Below are 13,050 nucleotides of genomic sequence, written 5' to 3' on the forward strand. Positions count from 1 at the left end.
TAAGATTCCTTTTAACATTATCATGCCTATTCTTTCATTATTCCTTGTTGGAAAACAAGAACCAGAAGCCCCACCCATATATTGATCAGGACACTCTACTTAAGTTGACCACTGAGTGAGAGAGAATAGTGAATAAAGGAAGCAATTCGATTGAAAGAAAAGAGCATAATACTTAGTGCTAGAACTTGATTTTGAGTTCTTGCCCTTGGCTTAGTGCTCATTAGATCACCTCCTTGAGCTTTAGGGTTTTTTTGTTTTTTTTTGTTTTTTTATCAGTGTAGTTAGTAATCATACTAACATCATAGGATTGTTATGAGGACTCAATGAGATAATGTAAAAATCCTTTGTGAAGCAATATACAAATGTTAGTTTTTATAAGACAAAGTACCTGTCTTTCAGGAACTTCTGTGGTAAACTATAAATAGTGAATCATGATACATGAATGAAACAAGTACTGTTGTAGAAGTGAAACCTATTTACTATAAAAATGTAAAGGAACATTTAGTTTAATTTTATTTTTTGCCTCATTCAAAAAAAGATTTCAGGCATTGTACAAGAGTGGAGTATGTAAAATCTATCCAGATCATAAATTTAGAAGTAGGTAAGAATGAAAAAGCTAAAACAAGGTGAGGGTATAATATACATCCAGGAATTGAGCTATTATAAAAATGTAGACCATAAAATCATCTGTATTATGGACAGGGGACAAATTTGTGGCTAAGCTTCTAAGCAACCAATGCAAGTACCGAAATATGTTTTAACACACAACTCAGCATCTGTAACAGTACTGTGCACTAGAAATATAATGCGAGCCACTTAGGTTACTTTAAATTTCCTTGTAGCCACTTTTTTTTTTTTTTTAGAAAGAAAAAAGTAGGAATAGGTGAAATTAATTTTAGTGAGTTTAAAGTTAAAAATAAATATAAAGATATTTGAATTTTTTTTATATTGACATTTCAAAATCTAGTGTGTTTTTAATATTCAAAGCATGTCTTACTTCAGACTAGCCACATTTCAAGTGCTTAATAGCCACATGTAGCTAGCGACACAAATAGGCACAGACAGATCTATATGATAAAAATAAACTAATTGTTTAGGAAATGCACGATTATTTTTGCAACTAAGGTCAGTAAGAAATTGTTCTAATTTTTTTTAAAAAAACTATATGATTTAATTGACTCTATCACTAGCTTTTGGAGTTGCAAATACCAGTACCTCCAGGGATTGGGCAGAAAACAGGAAATGTTTTTTAAGTTGCCTGTTTTGAAGTGGGGACTTAGTAAATTGTAACTAATCTGGAGTAAGCATGTCTTGCCTTAAAGACATTTACATTCAAAATTTTATTAGACTGCTGGCCAAGTAAAACTTGGCCTACTGTATACTAGTTTGTAGTTCCTGATTTAGATACTAGGCAGATATTAAGTCAAGAACCTGTGATGATTACTATGAAAAAACCCCTCCCCAGAAAAATACATTTGCACACAATGTTCTCTATATAGTCTTAGAGATTTAAGACCTCAGCCAAGAATTCTTGATATAACATGAGATTGTGTTTCCAGTGTCCGGAAGGTATACCTTCCTCATATTTTATATTTATCATCTGTTCTGCCTTTTCTCTCCTCCCATGTGATAGACGGAAGGAGTTACAAAGCGTTTGGCAGAAAAGAATGACTTTGTGATCTTCCTGTTTACACTGATGACGAGTAAGAAGACATTCTTACAAACAGCAACCCTCATTGAAGATATTTTGGGTGTTAAAAAGGTGAGCTATTTCCCCTAGCAGGTGGGTAACCAGTTGGGGAGGGTGTCTTATATGATTCAATTCTAACTTAATGTAGAATTATTTTTAAACAAAAATTTTTCCATACTCCTAGTGTTAAATTTTTGTGTGTGTGTTACTTAAATATATTCAAGTAAAAACTAGGTTATACTTTTTATATTAATGGATCTTATATGACTCTAAAACCTAAACAAAACACAAATTGAAATGAAACTATTTGTAAAACTCATAAGTTCAGATTGATTTCATCAATGTAATGTGCTGGTTAATGTTACTTTGCCAAAATCAAATTGCCATGAATTATTATAATGCAGGATCTTTTTAGCATATCTGTTGCTGTATCCTATGTGATGACTTCATTCTTTTACCACTCTTTATGTTTCAACTGCTGTGAAACCTTTATTTATTAGGATATATTTCCCTTGGTGGTGATGTTTGACTCTCACTTATTAAATTCACATCTTTTTTTTCCCCTAGTTGTCACCAGTTAAAGTTAATTGACACCAGCACAAGAGACACATATTTGAGTGCTGGAGTCCTGCTGCTTGGTCATAAGATAGACATTCAAATGATCCAGAATATGTTTTTTTTCTTTTAAAGCTGCGATTGAAATGAACACACTAAATTAAAAATTTATCATTGAGAACTCACAGACCCCAGAAACACATCAGTAGACCTCTGTGAGAATTCCTTTATTAGATTTTTGGTGTAATGATTTTTAGGCCCTGGAGCTTACTTCCCCAGTCCTTGTCCCATACCTCCATGTTGGGTGCAGGTTTGGCAGATTTCTTTCTCTTACTACTGAGAAGATAGAAGCAGCCTCTTAAGATTTGCTGTTGCTGGGAAAAAGGGTGCCCACATGCATTGTGGTGACCCCCCAGCTTTCATTTTTGTCTTTTGGCTGCACTTTCCCTGGACGCTGTTTGTCTCTGCCCAGGCAGAAGATGTGTATAAGTGGCCCATTGTCTGTTGGAACTCATTGGAAATGTGTGCAGGTCCCAGACAGATCCTTTGTACCCTTTAATAAAAAGGCTTTCTTATTTTTCCAATAATTGTGTGCTCCAGCCAGTGTGACAAGGAGCTCGCAGAGTGGAAACTCCAGATTTCCTGGCAGTATCAGCATAGGAGCCTAGGATTGCTTCTTATGAACACATACGGTGATGAGTTCTGCCAGACATTATGGGTACCTTGGTGCAGTTGGAAAGGGGAATAGACGCCATAAAGAAGGAACCCAAGCCACAAACTGGGGAAAGGTGTTTGCAACCCATGTGACTAGCAAAGGATTGGTATTCAGAATTTATCAAGAATTACAAATTAGCAAGAAAAAGAAAAATAGACCAGTGTTAAAATGGGGAGTGATATGAACAAGCATTTCACGGAAGAGAAACAGGTGGTCAATAAGTAGACGACCACAGTGAGAAAGCACATTTGGCAAGAATATATCATTGGTAGCACTACTATACTGATGACATTTTTTTACATTGGCAGAATATATTTACCTTTCTTTTGTTTTCTGCTTGAACATGTGCATACCCTGTGACTCAGCACCTACGTATACTCTGACCTGAGGGCTGTGGTATCAATAGTGTGGCTCAGGTCACCTATAACCTGTGTCTAGGCACACTTGTGTGTGTGGAAGCTCAATCGCAGAACAGTGATTCTTAGACAGGAAAACACTAAATTAAAGCCAAGAGGTTGTGAAATCAATTCAGTGAGTCTGCTAGCTAAATAGGAAAGATCAAAGTATATAATGTAAGGTGTATTTATACAACTATTTATACATTCACATATATGGGTTTACTGGGCTGTTACAGTGATTTTCTTATTCTTGGGCATCATCATAATGGTTTGGAAGCCACTGCCCCAGAAAAAACTGAAACCAAGTCTACAGTCTATGAACAGGAGAATGGATAAATGTACTCTAGTTACACAGTGGAATACAGACGTACCTCGGAGATACCGTGGGTTCTGTTTCGGACCACTGCCATAAAGCGAGTATCACAATAAAACAAGTCATAATCTTTTTTGCCAGTGGAAGGTCTTGCCTTGTTAAAAATGCAGTATCTGAAGTGCAATACAATGAAGTGTGCCTATATTATGCAATGGTAGAAATGAATGAATTGTTTCTATTGGCAACAACATAGCTGAATCATAGAAATTGCTAGAAGTCAGCTGCAGAATACTGTATATAGTATATCATTTTTGTAAAGCTCCCAATTAAGCAAGCAAATCATATACATGAAAACTTTTTAAAGGCAAAGCAGTAACAAAATTTAGGATAGTGGTTACTCTGGCAGGCACAGAGATGATAGTAAACACACACACAGCTGTTTACTTTGTTATCCTTCATAATAGATGTTATATATATCAAATATTAAATAAAAATTAAAATATAATTGACCTTTGAACAACAACATGGGTTTGAACTATATGGGTCCGCTTATACACAAATTTTTAATTAAAAATTTTTTTTTTCTTAAAATCTGCAAATGTCATGAATTACATAAACTTTTCTCATTTTGAAGCATCCTCATATTCCTCAGATACTACCTGCTACCCTCCCTCCACTAATTTACTTAACTTCTACTGGATACGGTATTTCTCTAACACAGAGAATACTATAACCGAACAACAAAAAGTATTTCGTAAAACCCAATACTCATGATAAAAGCTAGGAATAGAAGGAAAATTTCTTAATTACATATAGGATATCTGTTAAAACTTACAGCAAGCATCAAACTTAATGTTAAACTTTGATAATATTTTTATAAAGTCAAGAAAAAGGTAATAATGCTTCTTACTCAAAAGTTCATTGCAACATTAATAGTGAAAAATTGTAGTTCACCTGAAGATATATTTAAAGAATGAGTAAATTGTAGAATAAAATAGTGAAAAATGAATCAACTAGAGCTACTTGTATCAGTGTATTTAAGTATCACTAACTGAAAAGTTAGGTGGTATACGATAAAATTCACACTGCATGCAGAACAATACCATATATTTTTATGGACATATTCGTAAATATAAAAATACGTATGAATAATAACATTAAGTACAAAATAATGATTACTTTTGGAGAGAGAGAAGGGAATGCAGCTGGGTGAGGAAACGGGTCTTCAGCTAATATTTGAAATTCTTTCTTAAATAAAATATATGTAGCAAGAATGGCAGTTTATGATTGATAAAACTTGAGTGGTAAGTATTTTTTTTAATAGGCAAAATGAGCCACACGAGCAAAGGTAGAGTTTAATCTTTGGATCAGTCTTATGAGATAGGTTAGTTCCATTTGACAGGTGAACAGACTAACTTAGATTTCTATACCTAAGTTCTCACTGCTGCAAATTGCAGAGCTGCGATTAGAACCTAAGTGGTCTAACTACCAAGCCCCATTCTTCGGGGAATGCAAAAGAGGAGCACATTCAGTTTTGAATGAACTGAGTCTGGGGATTGTTTTATTTGTCTTCTGTAGGAAATGATCCGACTAGATGAAGTCCCCAATCTGAGTTCCTTAGTATCCAATTTTGATCAGCAGCAGCTTGCTAATTTCTGCCGGATTCTGGCTGTCACCATTTCAGAGATGGATACAGGGAATGATGACAAGCACACACTTCTTGCCAAAAATGCTCAGCAGAAGAAGAACTTGAGCTTGGGGCCTTCTGCAGCTGAAATCAACCAAGGTAAAAGCTACACTCTCAGAATTTTAAAATTTTAGTTCTGAGACCCCTTCCTAAATCATTAGCTCTTTCAATATCTCTAGAGATAATCCATGTGAAGATTCCTAGGGTCTACTTAAGAGTATGTAAAATTTGTATGTATATAAAATTTGTATGTATTTGTTCATTATTTTAGGGGGCTAAGTCCATAGCTTTCATTAGATTTTTGAATGCATCCAGAAGCTCAAAAAAGTTAAAAGTCATTGTTTATCAGAGTTACAAATACCTGCACCTTTCAGTTCACTAAACCTCTCCGGGCCTTCATCCTAACATTATATACGCACAGGTATACACAAACAAGGTTATTCATTGCAACATTGTAGTAACAAAAGACTAGAAACCACCTAAATGTTCATCAACAAGAGACTGCTTAATTTATAGAATATGTATATAATGAAAAATTGTATAACTTTTAAGGAAAAATGAAGATGATCTCTGTGTATCTGCTGACACAGAAAAATCTCTAGGGTATAGTAATGGTAAGAAGGAAAATGCAGAACTGTGTGTATGATACACTTTTTTGTATTAAGACAGAGATGAGGAATAAGACCAGATGTATTTGCTCATATACAGTATGCATAAAGAAACAGTATACTCAAGAAACCTAAAGTGGGCCACCTGTTGGAGATGGCTGGTAACTGGGTAGGTGACATTAGCAGTAGAAGTGGAACTTCTTGGTATATTATTTTATACATTGTTTGATGTTAGAACCACATGGGTATGTTAGTTATTTAAATTTTAAAAATATTGTTCTAACCCATCTTTTTCACCTATTGCTTTTTGGTAGCAAAAGAACTCTGTGCTATTTATAAAGTATTCTGTCCTACGCAGATTTTGGGGAAGTTGGACATATATCTTTTTGGTTATAAGAGTATAGATGTTTCATATTTGAACTAAAACATTTATGCGCTTTACAAGCGATTTCTTGAACATTAACAGACTAGAAATATTGTCTATGCAAAAACATCACTGTGTACATTAAGATTAACCAAATAACTAAGATGAAATAATAAAAATTTATCATTAAAAAGCAGCAGCCCTAATGATACTTTGACAATAATACTGTTTCTAAAGTCCAGTTGACTGGATGTGTGCATTCGAGGCTGAGCTCTGCAGAATTGCTACATACTACCCAGCAGCCTTCCTTCCGAATACTGACTATGAGTCCTCCATTAACTCTGTTAACAATGTAGTTTCAGTTATGAACACCAGATGGTTGTAACTGTACTAGTAGGTTATTACAGAATATAATTTTACACATTTTAGTCATATGTTAAAACAGAAGTATGTGAACTCTGTAGATCCCAAGTTTGTGGTTCTCCCTGTTCTCCTGTCAGGCTTGTTTTTCTCTTCTGAGTCCATAGATCCAAGGTCTTTCTTGGTCTGTGTAAGCTTTTCTTCCCCTCTCTTCTTTCTTACGACTTTCGAGGACTACTTAGGTTAGTAAATCATAAAATATACATCCTTAAAAACATGAATTTTATTATACCTAACTTATATCTCAGAGCTTATTTAAATGCACATATATATGTTCACTGACCAAAGCTCACATTTGTTCATCTTCTGTTATATGGCACACATTGAGCTAACTACTTCATTTAGAAGTGATTTTATGTAATCCTCTAAGCAACCCTGTGAAAGAAATTAGTATCCCCATTGCACAGCTTAGGAAATCGAGGGTCATAAAGTTTCAGTATTGGGTACCTATGTGTACTGAGGTACTAAGTAACTTTCATCTTTTAGTTTTCCGTCTAAGGAATCTGATCTGGCAGATTTTTTTTTTTTAATCCTGCTAGTATCTATTATCCTTATGTACCTGTTTGTAAGCTAACATAAGTAATACCAGCATTACCCATTATTCTCAGGGAATGAGGTATTCTAGTCATTTGTTTTCTAAATTAACTGAGTTTTAACCCCAAGCCTAATTTTCTTTGATTTGGGGGATTAAAAAATTAAAGGTTAGGTTTACTTTCATACCTGTGTAGCTAACCCATGAGGTGATCTACATGTGATGTCTGCTTTTTGGGATAAAGTTTTATTGAATGTTGTGTTTTATTGCATCATGTTATACAGGGTCTAGCCCTTCCCAACTCTCTGACTATAATTTTTGTCTCTCCTTCCTCATTCCACACACAATTTTCTCCAGTCAGAGGCCCTGAGAAGGCCAAGGTGAACATAAATCATGGGTAGATGAGAAAGATCTTATTCTTCAGTGTCTTCATTCTTTAATTGAATTCCAGTACTTAATATTTTTAAATAAAGGTATGCGTAGTTGTCAGCTCTGGCTGCCATAACAGGATACCACAGCCTGGGTAGCTGAAGTAACAGGAATTAATTTTCTCACAGTTCTGGAGGCTAGAGGTCCAAGATCAAGGAGCCATTGGTGTTGATTTCTGGTGGAGCCTCACCCTGGCTTATACACATCCACCTTCTCACTGTGTCCTTATGTGGCCTTCCGTGCGTGCACAAAGAGAGATCTCTGGTGTCTCTTCCTTTTATTTAAGGGCACTGGTCCTGTTGGATTAGGGCCCCACTCTAATGAGCTTATTGAGTTACCTCCATAAAGCCCTTGTCTCCAAATAATGTCATATTGTAGATTAGGGCTTTCAGCTTATTTCAAGAGTGTAGGGTGTTGCCAGAACATTTTTATTTTGTTTTAAATATACTGTAACTGTGAGCTAGTTTTCTTGCCCAGTAAAATAACGGTTTATCCTATCTTCCTGGAGCTCAAATAATAAAATGTTAGAGCCATTTTTGTGATTCTCAGAACTACTAGTTGTTCCCTCTATTGACTCAGACTGGAACAAATTGCTCCATCTAAGAGGGGGAAAAAATCATTCAAGATTTTAGAGATATAGATGAAGCCACAGGCCAGATAATTATTAGTTTATAGGTGACACTGAGCTGAGTGGGGCTGATTTATGCAACACATGAGCTAGGATGGAATTCAGAATCATCTCAGAGAGCTGGAAAAACAGGGCCTAAACTGTGAGAGGAGAATTTACAGTATTTTGGAGATACTGATGTTTTAACAAATAAGAGAGAAGAGGTCCGCTTTTGCAGAAATTCTTGGAAGTAGTGGGTGTTTTAGTTATCAGCCAGTTTAACATTGACCAACAGTGTGATAAGGCTGTGAGAATTACAAAGATTATGTGATGCTGAGGTTCCAGTCCTCTAAGACTGTATATAAGTTGGTGAGTATAATTGGGCCAGTGATATTTTGCGGGGGAGGGGAGTCTATCACTTTCATCAGCTTTTCAAGAGATGAGTGACTCACAAAAGCCCAGGAATTTCTGGGATGGGAGTCAGAGTCTCAGAATCCTGTACAGGTCACATCTGAAGAGCTATGTTAAGTATGCAGGGTGCAAAGATTAGGTCTTAGGAACTGTCTTGTGAGGAACAGTTAAAGAAACTGGAACTATTTACCCTGGAGAAAAGGGGTGTGAGTAAAAATCCAGCTTTCTGAAGATTTTCATGTAGAATCCAATCTCTTTATTTATTCTTGAGAAAAAGTAATACTTAAGTTTTTCTTTTTAAAATTCATAAGGTACAAAAAGAACAGCAAATGTATAATAGAACATTTGTAAACCTCCCCATGGTAACCTGTTACCAATTTCTCATACCCAGTCATGGGGGTGGATGAGAGGAAAAGAAAGATTGGCTTCTCCCCGTTTGTACAGATGGTAATGTAAAATAGGCACCATTCTGCCCTGGCTTTTCACGTAACTTTATCTTGCAAAGCATTCCATTCCAGTACATATGGAATTATCTGATTCCTTTTTACAGCTATATAGTAGTCCCATATATGGGCATACCACAATTTATCTAGTCCCCTATTGATGGAAATTTGATTTGTTTCAAGTTTTTGTTCCTACAAATAACAACCTTGTGTATAGAGTATGATGTGTGGGATATTTGGCTTTTAAACTTTGATAGATATTGACAAATTAAACTTCCATAGAAATTATGGTTCACCTTCCCACTCTGTGTATCCTTCCTAGTACTTGGCCTAACTTCTTGATATTTGTCAAGCTGATAAATAAAAATTGTTATCTCAAAAAAAAAAAAATCAAAACCCCAAAACTATCTTGGAGAGGGAGAGGGGGGGGGCGAGAGAGAGAGAGAGAGAGAGAGAAAGAGAAAGAGAGACTGTGTGTGTGTGTGTGTGTGTGTGTGTGTGTGTGTGTGTGTGTTATTGAGGTTAAGGTCACATAACAAAATTAACCATTTAAAAATGAACAGTTAGGTAGCATTTAGTACATCTGTAGTTTGTGCAACTACTACCTCCATTTAGTTCCAAGACATTTTCATCACTTCAAAAAGAAACCCCATACACATTAAACAGTTTTTTTCAATTTTTTCCAACTCCTGGCAGCATTCACCTGCTTTCTGTCTGTAGAATTACCTATTCTGGATATTTCATGTAAATAGAATCATACAATATGTGGCCTTTTGTATCATGTATAATGCTTCTTTCAGTTAGCATGATGTTTTTGAGGTTTATCCATGCTGTAGCATGTCAGTATTTCATTCTTTGTTATGGCTGAATAATAGTCATTGTATATATATATACCACAATTTGTTTATCCATTTGTTGATAGACTTGTGGTGTTTTCACCTTTAGGCTTTTGTGAATAGTCATGGCGTAAATGTGTGTATATGTATTAGAACACTTGGGTATATACTTAGTGGAATTTCTGGGTCATATGATAATTCTGTATCTAACATTTCAAGGAAAGTTAATTTGTGGTTTTAATTCACTTTTTTTTTGAGCGAAGTTAAACATTTTATAGTCACTCAATAATGTATAGAGGATGGAAAGAGCTAAGATTATTTGCCTAGTTCTGTGCTGGGACTAAATGTAATATGACTTTATATAATACTCCTAACTAATTTGTTTTATTTTATTTTTAAAGAGTTTTCTTTAGTATTCTTTTGAATTTTACTTTAAAATTTTTCATTATGGGAAACATATAGAAGTAGAGACATATATATGACACACATAATAGCATAACAATCCTCATTTACCCATCACCCTAGCTAGCTTCAAAAATTGTCAACTGGTGGCCTGTCCTTATCTCTATCCCTATTCACTTCTCCCTACCTCACTTTGGGTTATTCTGAAGCAAATCCCAGACATCATAAAATTTCATCTGTACAAATTTTTACAAAATAATGACTTTTAAACATAGTTCCAATACCATATTATACCCTCCCAAATTTATAGTAACACCTTGATTTTTTAAAGTAAAAATATTAATATCTTAATATTATGAAATATTTAAGTACTTGTTAATTTTTGATTAGATGATACATTTACATGGTTTATAAAAAATATACAGATTCAAAAAGGTGTTCATTGCAAAGTTTCCCTTCTATTCTTATTGGCCTAATTCTCTTTGCCTTTGGCAACCACTGCTGTTTTCTGTCCTTTCAGGAAGATTTAATGCATACACAAGCAAATATGTACAGTTGTTAGCCTTATTTTAAAGAAAGTTTAATAATGGAGCCAGGATTTGAACCCAGATTTCCCTGCCTTCAAAGTTTATTATGTTCTCTTATGTTGATCAGAATTTTCATCTTATTATTGCGAGTAAAATAAGATTGGTGGCAATAGGAGTTAGGTAGGTAGTTTCTAAATTACCCCTCCTCCGAAAAAAGGCTTATTGTTCCTTCCTGCTAATACTTGTTTGTTACAGGAGAATTAAACTACAGATAAGTAGTTTTAAAATAAGCATTTATATCCCCTCCTGCTCAGGAACAGCCACAGTAAATACCTTGGTGCATATCCTTCCATTCTGTGTGTGCGTGTATATTACATGCATATTTTAAAGAAGCAAAGTTTAAATTTTTTAAAGAAAATGGGCTTATACCAATACTGTGTAATAATTTACTTTTTTCTCTAGTAAGTAAATTTAAACATCTTTTGGAATTACTGCATAAATATGTGTCATTCTTAGTGTCTGTATTGCAATGTATGGCTATATCACATTTAATCAATATGCTGTTAATGAACCTATAGTTATCACCACTTTTTTTTATTCTGGAAACCACACCAGTGAACATCTTTATATAGCTATCCTTGTATATATAATTGGTTTTCTTATGGCAGATTGTCAGAAATGGACCTCCTGGCTCAAAGACACACAGATTTAAGGCATAAAAATTTATGTTCCCACCAGTAGATATAGGAGAGCCTGGTTCCCTGCACCCACTAAAATTGAACTTGTTTTTATAGTTTTATTACTGTTTTACTTTGTCTTGGCATTTCATTTTAAAGGTAATTAAGCTCTGACTGACTAGCTGCTATCAGGTTAAAAATCATTCCTGCCATGCAGGTGAGGAGCAGGTTGTTTGTTGAGAGCTCTAGAGCTGCTCTCTGTTTTGAAATTTCTTCTTTTCTCTTCTCTGCAGCGGCCCTTCTCAGCATCCCTGGCTTTGTTGAGCGACTTTGCAAACTGGCAACTCGAAAGGTGTCAGAGTCAACAGGCACAGCCAGCTTCCTTCAGGAGTTGGAGGAGTGGTACACGTGGCTAGACAATGCTTTGGTGCTAGATGCCCTCATGCGAGTGGCTAATGAAGAATCGGAGCACAGTCAAGGTACTTGGGGTGGGGAGCTTTCTTGTGGGTTCCTGGAGCTATTCTTGACCTCTTTTCCAAAGAGGATAAATTGAAATTTTCTCATAGTAGAATTTTCCTCAGGGCAGTCCTAAATCATAATTGTTAAGATTCTTTTGATAGCTAGTGATAGAAACCTCTTTGAACTCTCTCAAAGCAGACTTGATTGCAAAGAGAGAAGGGCTTTGTTGAAGAACCTAAAGCCCTATCTGAATCCAATAACCACAGCACTCTTAGGAACTCAGAGAGTTCTTGCTCTGTCTCTTTTTTCTTTAGTCTTTTTTTCTGAAGAAGTATACTGCCTAGTAAATGTATAGGGGCCTAGGCTTAGCTCCAGCTACCTGGTGAAGGACTAGGGCTCATCTTGGGTCAGTTGCTCAACCCTGAGGCATTTGGCTCTGACTAGCAGAATGGGGTCAGGTTGTGCAAACCCAGGAATTCTCTCTGTAAGCATGCAGATGAAAGTGAAGGGAGGAGTTCTATTTCTGGGATGGAAGTGTGCCTGCCTCTCCAGTGGAACTACAGACATAACCTATAAAAAACAACAATAAAAACCATCCATGTAAAGTCTGTGGAAATTGTTCAATGAGTATATAGTAAGGGAAACATTTTTTCACAAAAGTCTACTAAAACTCAGAACAGTGAGAGTCTATGACAGTAGAAGTTGGAATTCATGGGAGTTCCACTTTGGGCAAGTGTGGCCAAAAAGACAGGGCTACCTCAGCTCCTGAAAAAGGAATTTGATATCTCACTGGGAGGGACAGGCTGCCAGCTTTATAATCCCATCCAACTCTAAGAAGAGGCTAAATTCTTAATTGAGTATGGCCATGAGTTCAGAGGCCCCTTTTTTCCTCCCCCCTACCCCTCAAATTTTTTGATATACAATAATATACAACATTTTAGGTTTAACATATACAATGTGTTGATTTGATAGATTTA

General features: G+C 35.5%; 1 protein-coding gene across 2 annotated transcripts in view; it reads left to right on the forward strand.

The window, feature by feature from the left end:
* Positions 1–13,050, forward strand: part of LOC107500786 (transient receptor potential cation channel subfamily C member 4 associated protein) — a 59,778-nt gene that overhangs the window by 27,180 nt on the left and 19,548 nt on the right. For both annotated transcript variants that reach the window (XM_036229492.1, XM_016126393.2), the window contains exons 6-8: positions 1,634–1,762; positions 5,250–5,457; positions 11,908–12,093. In XM_036229492.1, coding sequence (XP_036085385.1) covers positions 1,634–1,762; positions 5,250–5,457; positions 11,908–12,093 — 523 coding nt within the window. The remainder of the gene's footprint in view (positions 1–1,633; positions 1,763–5,249; positions 5,458–11,907; positions 12,094–13,050) is intronic.

This window comes from Rousettus aegyptiacus, unplaced genomic scaffold, assembly GCF_014176215.1.
Source record: "Rousettus aegyptiacus isolate mRouAeg1 unplaced genomic scaffold, mRouAeg1.p scaffold_m13_p_12, whole genome shotgun sequence".
NCBI classification, from domain to species: Eukaryota; Metazoa; Chordata; class Mammalia; order Chiroptera; family Pteropodidae; genus Rousettus; species Rousettus aegyptiacus.